The following is a 12,634-nucleotide window of genomic DNA, read 5'->3' as shown; positions in this document are numbered from 1 at the left end:
ATTTTCTGTTCTTGGAGAGGGGCGTGGATGCTGTCGTACATGGGGCTGTGAGACAGACGCTCACCAGAATGCCAAGCTCGAGACAGACAGGCACACTTAGCTGAAGGTGACCACTGGCTACATCTACCAAACTGATTTCAAACACACACAAGTAAACACAGGCCATTTTGATATCTTGAGGAAGGAATCTCCAAAGGAAAAGGCTTTTACTTTTCATTCTCGACATTTTTTTTTTTTTTTTGCGGTACGCGGGCCTCTCACTGTTGTGGCCTCTCCCGTTGCGGAGCACAGGCTCCGGACGCGCAGGCTCAGCGGCCATGGCTCACGGGCCCAGCCGCTCCGCGGCATGTGGGATCCTCCCGGACCGGGGCACGAACCCGTGTCCCCTGCATCGGCAGGCGGACTCCCAACCACTGGGCCATCAGGGAAGCCCATTCTCGACTTTTAATACTTATCTACCCCCTGGTTAAACTCCTCCTCCAAAAATATTCATGCTGACAATGATCACACCAAATACCCCACAAGGGATCTAAAAATTATGCTGGTCACACAAAGGAGGCCTTTGCGCTGGCAGAGGACACAGGAGATATGCATTTACTGTTTCTCTTTATTCACCAGAACCTACTGCTTAACAGATTTAATCTGGACATGTCACAGACACTGTGCTTACGTCTGGTTTCTCTAAACCAACTACCTAAACAGCTTTCTATTGACTATGTGCTTAAAAGAGGGGGAAAAAATCATTCAAAAGAAGAAAACTAGGTACCTAGATAGACCTACCTTAGTCCTAAAGCGATTTTAGGGATTGGAATGCAAACTCATGATATCCATGTACAAAGCCTCCACGGATGGCATGGGGAGGGGCCGGTGCTGATATTATTAAGGAGGCAGGGGCAGAGGAGGATGGAGGGTGGGTATCTAGAAAGCCCTCCTAAAAGAAAAGCATTACCCAGGCCACATGCTCGCCAGTGCCTTCGGTACGGCTCACTCTTGCTGGTAGACAGGGTGTCCTTTTGATGTGAGATGAGAGTTTGGCTCTCAACCTGAGAGCAGAGTGCGGTACTTACAAACTTGAGAAGGAAAGTGTTTTCCCGTAGAGCTCCAATGCACCCAGCAAATCCCAGAATGAACATCACTCCTCCTACCACGAGGAAGAGCCAAACTGGGTCAAAGCCGCCAAGATCGGTGATGGAAGAGATGTTGGACAGAACTCCCTGGAAGCGGAAAAGAACACACAACAGGGTGCCAGGAGGCGGGGTCAGTTTTCTATCATGAAAAGATGACTGCCACTGTCTTTCCCCACCCCACCCCAAGAAAACCTTGAGAGGTATCTGACTGCCACATCACATCAAGAAACACCGCCAGACAGAAAGAAAGAAAGATAGATAGATAGATAGGGAGATAGATAAAACAAAAGAAAAGAAAAACTACTTTCCAAGGTCAAGGTGGGTTCATATTTTCGGTAAAACTACATAAAGCAAAGACATGACCCCTAGAAACCGTCCCCAGACCCTGTATGGAGAAGACGTGGATGTTACTTTGCTTTCTACGTCTCCAAATATAAGTGGTCTGAGTGAAAAACAGATGTGTAAGAAAGACACCTCTCAACACCCAGGAGGTGTCTGTCATTCTTACACCCCCAGGGCACGCAGATGCCAGACGAGGGCCACCTTCAAATCACTGGTGCTTCTCAGGAAATAGGGGAAAGCTGGAATCTTAAAGCTAACAGGGCAGCCAGTCCCAGCCACAAGCCCCTAAAAGTTTTCCAGGGAAAACTCACCTCAGGTCCACCCTTGAGCTCCCTGGGAGACCCTATCCGGCTCAGATCCCCAAAGCCCACCTGGGTGGTTTGTGCCCATGGCTGTCCCACACTGAGTTATTAGCGTATTTCCTTACCCTCATTTAAATGACTTAAAAATCAAAGGTTACTCCCTGGCTTGCAACCCGTTTGTTCTCCTGCCAAAAGGACCCAGAGTAATTTCATTTCTCCACAAACAATGCCACTTCTTTACAGAAATTTCTTCTCCCTTAAGTGTGATACCACATCAAATACCACCCAGAACCTAAGTTAGAAATTTTATGAGATGTTTTCCTCTATGATGGAAGGTATATATTTACTATTCATTCTTACAGAGGCCAGCTACTGCTATTTTGAAATTGTGGAGGTATGTGAGTCTTAAATACCCAATATCATCAGTACTTTATTTTCTTACCTTATTAAATTTCTTTTGAGCTCTCAAAATACCCCCAGAGTACCATGGTATAGTTTGCTGTAAAGTCTTAATATTAAACAATTTGTTTTCAAAGCATTCCCAACAACCTGGAAAAACAGGAATACTCATCTCATTTTATCCTTGAGGAAAACGGAACCCAGAGAAGTTTGGTGATTTGCTGAAGGTCACACAGCTATTGATTTTTTAGAATCAGAACAGAATGTCTACTTCAATAATCTTTCTCTACCAAGTGGAAGCTGTGTACTTGCTTCCCAGCACTTTTCAGTCAGTACTAATCAACACCTGAGTTTAGGGTTTCTATGTTTTGACCCATTTTAAGGTTGTAGGAACACTGAACAAGAGAATTTTGTTTATAAGGTTTCTGTTTCTTGCAGGGGTGGGCGCAGGGTAGGCAGGAATCACTTTAAGGACAATAATAGGATACTAATAATAGAACACGTATGAGGCACAAAGGACTCCTAAAATGCACAACTTTAACCTTATGAAAAAGGCCAGAGTTTAAATAAAGTCAGAGATGAAGGGCTGAGAGTAAGGGCTGAGAGTAAGGGCTGAGATTAATAAAGTCAGAGATGAAGGGCTGAGTTTAAATAAAGTCAGAGATGAAAAATGAGAGATTATTAAACACTTAGGAATGTAGGGTGTATTCACTAATGTCTGGGGTGACATCATACGAGGCAACCACACCCTTCGTGAAACTGCATAGATCAATGGTTTGATCCAACCTTGTGTTTCTTAGATTTCCAAGCTCTGAACTATGAATACTCCAGGGGGGAAAAAGGAAAACCCAGAAATACTGTAACCAATTCTCCACCTACCCAAATGATGCTGAGAAAAAACAAAAATTGCCAGAAGTCAAACAAAATCTAAGCGACAGTGGTGAGGGTCCAGAATTGGAAGGAAATCAACTTCTCCCCTCAGAATGCCTTTAAACAGAGGTGGTAATATTTAAGGTCTTAATGTTTCAGACCTGCTCAGCCAGGGGAGGAGAGGACTTTGAGGGTGTGTGATAACATTCTTAAACTTTAAAAAGTCAACATAATTGGGCTTCCCTGGTGGCGCAGTGGTTGAGAGTCCGCCTGCCGATGCAGGGGACACGGGTTCGTGCCCCGGTCCGGGAAGATCCCACATGCCGCGGAGTGGCTGGGCCCGTGAGCCATGGCCGCTGAGCCTGCGCGTCCGGAGCCTGTGCTCCGCAACGGGAGAGGCCACAACAGTGAGAGGCCCGCCTACCGCAAAAAAAAAAAAAAAAAAAAAAGTCAATATAATTATGGAAGAAGAATTAGACTCAATTTACTTGGCACCAAAAAGAGGCAGCAGAGCTGGAAGGGACAGGAGAAGATGTCAGTTCCAGCATAAAGAGGCCTTTCTAATACCAGTGGGTCTCCAGCAGTGGGGCAGAGAAGGCGGCCTGAGAAACATGGGCTTCCCCTGGCGGGAGCTGAAGCTGTGAACCTCCCTCAGCCGTGCTCCAGGAGGGATTCTCGAAGAGGAGGGGAACCTGGCACCTACTGTCCTTTAGGTTCCTTCCAGTTTTAAGACCATTCTATGATTTCATCCATTTTTAATGGGCTTTTTATTTGTGATTCACACCAAAGTCTGAGCAAAAATCAGATTGTTCCCAAACACTCTTCCATGCTCCACGGCTGTACACAAAGAGCTCCATGGATAACAGGACAGTTACCTGAGGAATTTAGCAAAACAAGCAAACCAACACACACCTGTGCCTGAAATACCGAGACCCTCCCTCACCAAAAGGCGAAAAAAAGTATGGTCCCAACTGTCAGTAGATTCCTGGAGCACTGTCCTCTCTGGGTTTAATTTGGAGGATGAGAACTTGGCTTCTCAAACTCATTTTCTTACTTTTACCCTCCCCAGCCTGCAGGGGCAGTTTTAATTGAGAGGCCTTCCACTGTTTCCATGGAAACAACAATCATTTGGGGGCTGAGCTGGACTGAAGGTTCTACTCATTTAATCCCACATTCTGGCAAAAGACAGGGCTGGAGACAGATACTGGGAGCTTGTAGGAAATCATATTCTGCAGAGGACAGAAAAGACAACCAAAAACTTAATTTTTAATGGATCCCAGGTAGTTGTCAGCCGCAAACTAACCTGAATCTTAAAACACAAAGTACGGCAGTCAAGGCCCAGTTTTCTTTTCCTGAGGATTAGGATAGCTAACCTGGATGGGGATGGAAAAAAGACCTACTCTTTCACCTGTGCAGTGTCTCCAAATACTCACTGAGGAGCAGTCTTACTGTTTCTAACTACACAGAGAAACCAAGGAGGAGCTGAACATAATCCTGGCAACAATGACTGGGGACTACAAAACCGACAGGCAGTTGACAGCTCAGCCTTCTGCTGTCTCAAAGACGGGGTCTTTCACTGGACTCCTTAACTGTGTTAAACTCAAGTTGACAGATGAGTAAGAAGCGCTAGGACATGCCAGCTGAAGAATGATTATAATTAAAGCTTGTAGTTGACAAGAAGCCGGAAGAAAAAAAAAATCCAATATTACAGTTAAGTCTGCCAAGTGATTTAAAACAGGCATTCAGATTCGTGGTAAATCCTGAGGAACGTGCAAGCACACCCGCGGCAGACACCTTATCTTCCGGGCACCTGTGTGCGCCACCCTCTCCTTCAGGGAACAGCGCCTCCCTCTTCTTGTGAGGATTCCTTCTTCCCAAACCCACTCCACCACCACCTCAGAGCTGCCAGCTCTCACGTGACCCCACCGCCCCGGCAGGAGTCGGAAAGCCTGAAATTCCCTGCCTCCGACACCAGGATCTGGAACAGGCATCTGTCTCTAGCGGCTGAGGCTGTAAATGGCCCAACTCTGGAGCCACGTGCCGCGTGTTTTTCACCTTGTGGAGAAAGTCAGTCTGTAGCGAGAAACAAAGAACGAGGGTAGGGGAAGAAAATCCTGACGGTATTATAAGCCCTGGCCTGACCGTGAGTCCTGTGAGTCACTCAGGATCCTCAGACCCCTTGATCGCATAGAGTGGTTGTATCTGGATCTGAATTTGCACCTGAGGAGTCCCACACGACACGACAGCTTCGAATAAACTGTGCTTTAGTGTTGCATCTATGTGCGTGCGAGCACACACACGACCAAAACGAAAGCTCACAATCTACCCTGGAAAAAAGTGTTGGGTCGGGGGTGGGAAGCAGACGGCGCGGGGTGGGCAGTATAGAGGGCAGTGTTGGATTTAATGATACCTTTACTCAGACGGCTGACGTTTCCAGTCAACACAGCAACTGAGCCAGTGTAAATAATCTCCTTCACGCTGACTCACTATCAATTCAGCATCACTAATGAAACAATCAGTTCTGGAAGGAACTTTTAGGTTTTGCCTACGTCACCAACGACACGTACATGATTTCAGCTCCAGTTCTCCATGTTGACTTGAATGGTCAGTCCTTGGGTTTAAATAACCACTTTTTAGAACTCAAACTTATTGAAAAAATAAACCAATACAAAACGTTATCTGGCTACTCTCCTTTGTACCCAGAGCTGCTGCTGATGTCAGAAGAGCACACACAGAGCCTGAATTTGCACCCCAGTAGTAAGTCCTCCTCCTGCCTGGATCCTGCAGCAACGCCCTGGGAGTTAAAGACGTCAAGGGTACTGGCCTTGTGCGTAAGGTCAGAAAATAGCATCCTATGAAGCTGAATCTAACCGGAATAAGGATAAATGGAGGAAGAGCGGAACAGTTGTCCACATGTACTTATTCCTTTAGCCATTTGTTAGGGTTGACGTGAAGGTGGAATTCTGAACAGGAGCAGCAAAGACAGAAAAGGAAGGAGTGAGAATAAGGGAGAGAGCCAGAGACCAAGATTGCAGGTCACAAGAAGAATATATTCGAATACTATAGAGTCAAGAATAAAAGGAGGATTTCTTATACACATATCCTTTGTTAATACATGAAGATTACATTAAGAAAAACTAGTATAAATGAACATCCGTAAGAATTCTTCATATTCATACTGTATACACCTGTACCTATATTCTTGTGACCCTCACTCATCTCCTCCAAGTCTACAGCTGTTGGGGCAGCAGAGGCAAAAACAAATCGACCGTAACCAAGTGCTGCTGTAAAGACAAAATGAAGAGCAGTCAATTTAAAAAGTTAAAACAAATATTTTCAGCAAATTAGCCATTCCACAAATTGGCTGTTAGACAACTAGCTTTTGGCATATCAATCTGGAGCCTTTAAGAGACGACTGCCAAGGAAAATAGGAGATTTCCATTAACCCCTACGTACTAGACAGTATCTCTCAGACTTAGCAAGGAGACCAAGATGAGTCTAAGAAGAAATAAGACACATTAATGGAACACGGCGGAGGCAATATCATTATAACAGAAGTTTAGAAAGCCAACAAACAAAAAATGTACTGATGTGTATCTGTCACCATACAAGGGAGACTCTGAAATTCCAGCTACTTAGACAAGTCTGCTCTAGGGTGTGGCAGACAGCAGTCCAGGGTCGGCCTCCTCCTGGCACAAGCCACCTGGCTCACCTGCAATTTCCCCTGGAATCCAGAAAAAGGGCAGCCTGGACAAGGGCTAGATGTAGGGCAGACAGACAGACGGGACATCACAATACAGACTACCTTGTCTTGAATCTCAGTTCCACTACCTATTACCTGTGTGATCTCGGTTAAGCTACCAAACCTGCCTAAGCCTCAGTTTCCACATCTATGAAATGGTACCCTACATCATAAGTTATCATGAGGATGTAGGAAATAATCTAAGTTAAATCCAAACACTATGCTAAGTCTTTGGCACATAACGAGAATTCAATCAAAGTTTATCATCACGACTATACTGGACCAAGAGGAAGACATCAGATGCTACAGAAAGCACACTGAAGGGGCTTCTAACCCAACGGCTTTGGAGAGGAATCCATTCTGCTTTGGCACTTGCCCTGCCTGACCCCCTTCTAAGAAGCTCCGTGGCCACACTGGATGATCATGTCTAAAGGAGGTGGCAGGAACCGACGTGCCAATCAATCTTCTTTCTTGAGAAACTGGAAGTCACCTAAAAGGCACTCAGAGTAAAGGCAGAAGGAAGAGGCCATGAGTAAGCAAAAGCCAGGAGTAGGCAGAGGCCATGAGGGGGTGGAAGCTGAGAGTACACAGAAGCGGCGCAGCGGAGAAAGGAGCAGTGAGAAGTCAGCCAGTAGCGGAGAGCATGCCCAGCAGCCGGCAGCCACGTGGCCGGGATGCTGCACACTGAACCAGGCCAGGGATACCACCGCTGCCAAGAAGCTGACTGCGCACGCTGGTCGCTGAAGATTCATGGCTCCTGAACGACTTCCCAGTTACTAAACCATGTCCCATTGCCTTCGAGATCTCGTCCTCCAATGGTCTGATGAACATGGTAAGTCTCAGTAAGGATATGACTCCACCCTCCACCCTCCATCTCCCCATCAGCACCTCGTTCATTCAACAGTCTCTGGAATTTAAGCAGCCCCTCCCCAGGGTTCGGCGATAAAAGACTATATTCTGAGCATCACTATTTCTTCTCGGAAGAGGTTTTTACACACATGCAGAAATGAAAACGCAAGCAAAACTCCAGAAGGGTTTCAAACCAATAAACCTCAGGAGTGTCTGTGGTTTTCCCCACCAGCACAGAGCAGCCTCTGTGTGCCACCTGGCAAGCTTCAGCGTCTTCTCTCTCAACTCAGCAAAGAAATGCAAAAATAGCATTAATAAGCCCCTGAAGGCTGGGACTCTTCTGCCTTGGCATATACAGGCGCATTCCTTCCAACTGCTGGATAAGAAACAGAGAGACAGGCAAATGGAATGTGCACCCAAAGCCAGGCCAGATGGACCCCTCGGAGATTTATGACCCTGGGCCCTGACTCACCCACCCTCCCTAAACTACTCCTGGGTGAAACTGGCAACACTTTTCCTAGAGTAAGAGGGGGAGAAGCATTTCCCTACCTGAGAAAGAATGACGAGATAGGACATTTTCAAGAAAATGAGCTACTCAGAGAGGATGGCCCTGGAGAGCTGGCGATGGGTTTTGAAACCATGTCCACAGGAAGTCCAAGCTGGGACACAGGGGCACAGGGAAACGTGCCCCTGAACAATTCATCGGAGATCCTCAAGGAATGTTACAGGGCAAAGCCACACTGCAAACTCCAAACCCCATGTAGCCAAGGAGTTCCTGCAGGATCCAGAGAGAGGACGCAGAGGAATGGGAGCTCGCTGGGACCTGAGTTCAGGGAGATGTGAGGGTGTAGGGGCAGCGTAACTCGTGGCCTGGCAAAGAGATGTAAGGTTAAAGGAAGACCGGACGCTTTCAAGATGTGTGGTTTTCCATTTTTATCTTGTCAGAAAAGGTCATCGGTGAGATTCAAGTAATCCCTTCTTGCAGATAAAAATCGGCCACTGCCTGCTTTTGTGGTGAGAAAGAAAAGGAGGGGTAGTCGTATCTCAGGGCTCCATAGACTCCTGCAATCAAGCAGCCGCTGGGGAGGACAGCTGCACCAAGTCCCCTCGCTGGTACCACGCTCAGGCCGGGAAACTACCATCACCACCCTGGCGGGAGTGACTGCCTCTCTGAACAAGGAAACAGCCACTTGCAAAAGTGTCGCTTTTCAGAAATCCAGCGTGTTCCTAGCCACTCTCCAGATATTTCATTTGCACGTTCAGAAGATGAGAGACATACCCAGGAATATTCCTGAGTAAAAAGTTTAAACTGAAATATGTAATAGAGGCTCTGATCACGGTGGCCCTGCAACTAAGGCGGAAAAAAAAAAGAAGTCTAGCCTAGTGGCAGGTGATCACTATTCTAGGGCTTCAGAGATACACAACTCATTCAGATCCTGAGCAAACAGGAATCACCTGAGAGGTGCCGGGTGCTGTGCTACTCATGCGTATTTGGAGAAAACGTATGGTGACACCGTCAGGAGTTAGTCTAGAGGGAAGACAAGTTAGCAGGAGTGCGCTGGGCAGAGGTATGAGCAGTGTGTGTTATGGGGGTGTAGACAGGAGGGGCAGAAGGTCACGTCAGCAAGTACAGAGACAAAGCGGCAGGACCAGGCCCACCGAGAGGTCTACCTGTGAGTATGACAGTGGTGAGAGGAGACAGAGGTTGGTGGAGCGGGGCAGGGTTTGAATCTGAAGGCCTTTTGAGCAGAGGAGGGTCATTTGTGCATTTAGAAAGCTTACTCCTTGGGCAGCGGGTAGGTGCTAAGGAAACGTACACCTGCTACAGCTGCTAGCAGCTAAGGAGCCGCTAGGTTCCATGGTGACGCAGGCGAGAGATGCTGAACGCTGGGACGAAAGCCACGTAAGAGCTCCCCTACTGAGCACGGACTCTGCCAGGCACGGGGCTACCTGCATTATTTCCCCCTCACAGAAAACCTTCCAGGTACGGCTACTATCCACGGCAGGACACAGACCCAGCGATGGAGTAACTTGCCAGGTGACCCAGGTGAGAAAGTGGCAGAGCAGGGGCTTTGAGCCCTGCCACCTGACCCCAGAGCAGTGTTTTAATCACGATGCTCTACTGTCTGAAGCAGCAGTGGGCAAGCCGATTCTTGTTTTCAATGTAACATCATGTGCTTGTTTCTAAAATGTTAAGAAAAATATGAAACGTGATGTTAGAATGATAGTCACACCTCAGACTTTACTGATAACAATCTGAAAACCAAAGTGAGTAGGAAACAACCTCCCCCTACACACACACACACACACACACACACACACACACACACAGGCAAAGACTTCCTTCTCTTGCACGTCTCAGTGAAACCAAGTGGATAAGAAGTGGGTGAGGGAATTGAGATTTCTCCAGAGAAAGCAGTCGCTGTGCTGTGTGACTCTCCTTCCTGGGTAGGGGAGCAGGATTCTTTTGATTCAAAACCTAGTAAGGAAGTTTCAAGGGGACCCCTGAGGAAGCTCTGAGACACCACAAGGAGGGCCTGAGTCTGCCCGGGAAGGAGGCTGTGGCTTGAGGTCTAACCCCTGCCCCGGAAATCTGGGGTTGAGGAGGGCTGCAGGGCAGACAAGGGCTGTCCCGGTGGGACTGGCCTCACCCCCAGACGAGCGTGCCCAGGAGAAAAGATGACGGCAGCACAGGGCAAGCAGCTTGGGGTGAGAAGAGACCCGAGAAGCAGATCTGAGAGGAGCTGGTGGACGGCACGTCTGGGCAGGGGTGCAAGGTGGCCACGGGGAACAGGGATGTCCACCAAGATGAAGGGAACCGCCAGGCAGAGGGACTCGCAGGGAAGCTTCCAAAAGACCAAGGCAGCATCCCCTTTACCAGCTGTCAGGCCCAGAGGGCGAAGTCCCACCCCTACTTAAGCCCTGACAGGAAGTGGGTAGAGGAACCTCAGGGGGACCGGGGGAGGGGTGACAGGAGGAAGCAGGGGGAGGGTGAAGGCCTCAGCCCTTCCTCTCTTCAGGGGCGCAAGGCTAACGGTGCTGGGCAAGGGAGGACACTTTAAGGCAATGTTAGGTTTGGGGTTTCGATTTATTATCCAGCCCTGTCTAATAACTGGGCCTGGACTTGGGCCTAAAATGAGCGCAGGACTCTGGTATCTGAGGGTAAACAACGAAGACACTCAATTTTTGACCCCCCTGAATTTTCATTCCTGAGAAATCCCTCTGCAAAGTTTACCGGGACATACGAACAGTGAAGAATTAAGGGTTTTTCCAACGTATTTCATGTGTCTGCTGACCATACTGGGTACAGCACCTACAGATCATAGGCTGACTTTCCAGGTACTGAACGACAGCTGTGGCTTTCAGATTTCTTTTTTTTTTTTTTTTTTGCAGCGCGTAGGGCCTCTCATTGTTGTGGCCTCTCCCTTTGTGGAGCACAGGCTCCGGACGCGCAGGCTCAGCGGCCACGGCTCATGGGCCCAGCTGCTCCGCGGCACGTGGGATCCTCCCGGACCGGGGCACAAACGCGTGTCCCCTGCATTGGCAGGCGGACTCTCAACCACTGCGCCACCAGGGAATACCCTGCTTTTCAGATTTTTAGCTGCAACAGAGAACTTGAGGGGATTACATGGACAATTGAGAAAGAGATGCAAACTTCCTACATTTCAGGTAATAAACTGACATCTTCGAAAGTATTTTCAGCATCTCAGAAATGTCTCCTTGAAGTAGTATCTCAGGTGAGGCATGCCTTTTTCTGTTTAAGTGACCCGGTAGCCACTTCCACCTACCACCTTCCCTCTGGCTACCTTGACCGCTACTGCTAAGAACTGCCTGAATCACGGAATCTCCTTGTCTAACTTCTCCTTCCTGGGAAAACAGGGAAGGTATTTCCAAGGCGAGTCTACTGTACGATCGTGACAGCAAGCAACTGGAGGGTTCTGAAGTGAGACTGACAATTACAGGCAGTGGTCAGGGCGCAAAGCCTCCAGGACAGCCAGGGAGAAAAGCGACAGAAGCTAGAGCTCTTCTCATTGCCATTCTGCCTCCTGGGGCAGGACTGTGCACCCACTCTCTCCTTCCAGCCGCTGCCGACAGAGCCAGGCCAGGCGAGGAGGTTGGAGGAGCAGAGAGGGGACTCAGGGAGGGAGAGCCCGTGGGGGGCACTCTTGCATATTCTCATTCACTTGGTCACAAGCAACACGGCATCCGCAGTATAGCAGGCACGATGCTAGACCCGAGCATAAAGCGGTGAAGGAGACGGGCTCCTGGCCTCGAGGAGCCTTCAGGTCAGACAAGCCAGGCCCGGCACCCCCTCCGCCCAGGGGGCTGGTGCTGGGGAAGCGGTGGCAGGACGCCCAACAGGAACCAGGAGCTCACACTGAGGACCAGGGAAGCGCACTTCTCCCACTCGGAAGAGCCGAGTCTCCCCCTAGCCCTCAATAGCTCTGCTGGCAGCCGCCTCGCTGGCGGCTGTCAGTGATCTGTCGCTCGGCCTCTGGCCCCGACCTGAGAATTAAGTAAAAAGCGTAAACGCGGGAATTCCCTGGTGGTCTGGTGGTTAGGGCTCCAAGCTCTCCCTGCCAAGGGTCCGGGTTCCATCTCTGGTCAGGGAACTAAGATCCCACAAGCCACGCGAAAGTGGGTGGGGGAAGGCATAAACATTAGGCAAAACGGAAGAGGAAAGGTACCCCTAGTTTTTCCACGAATCAAGATAATCATATATAGAGTCCCACTTTTATGCCAGAAATAAATAAAATTTTCCCCTGATATCCAGAATTAATGGATGTAAGAAATCTGCTATTTCTAACACTGAACCCCTATCATATCAGACTTCAGAAACCACATGTAATTTTACTTCCTTTTAGGCTGTAAGAACTGATAACATGCTTACTAGAGATCTGAGGTGACTACTGACTTCTATACTGCGTGATAGAGCCAGGGTTTAAAAGAATGCTTTCATCTTCCCTTTTCGCTCATTCATTCACGAACGTCTATTACGTGCC

At 48.5% G+C, this 12,634-nt stretch overlaps 1 protein-coding gene across 7 annotated transcripts in view; it reads right to left on the bottom strand.

Moving 5' to 3' along the window:
• The window catches only part of TSPAN5 (tetraspanin 5), a 179,276-nt gene that overhangs the window by 16,464 nt on the left and 150,178 nt on the right, over positions 1-12,634 (bottom strand). For 6 of the 7 annotated variants that reach the window (XR_013828246.1, XR_013828247.1, XR_013828248.1 and 3 more), the window contains one exon: positions 1,068-1,214. The exons of the other annotated variant lie outside the window; for it this stretch is intronic. Coding sequence is in view for 3 of the 6 variants with exons in the window: in XM_079920771.1 (XP_079776897.1) it covers positions 1,068-1,214 (147 nt within the window). In the remaining 3 variants the exon portion in view is untranslated. The remainder of the gene's footprint in view (positions 1-1,067; positions 1,215-12,634) is intronic. 7 annotated transcript variants of the gene reach the window in all.

Source organism: Stenella coeruleoalba (assembly GCF_951394435.1).
Source record: "Stenella coeruleoalba genome assembly, chromosome: 4".
Taxonomy (NCBI): Eukaryota; Metazoa; Chordata; class Mammalia; order Artiodactyla; family Delphinidae; genus Stenella; species Stenella coeruleoalba.
This window is presented reverse-complemented; position numbering and strand designations above follow the sequence as displayed.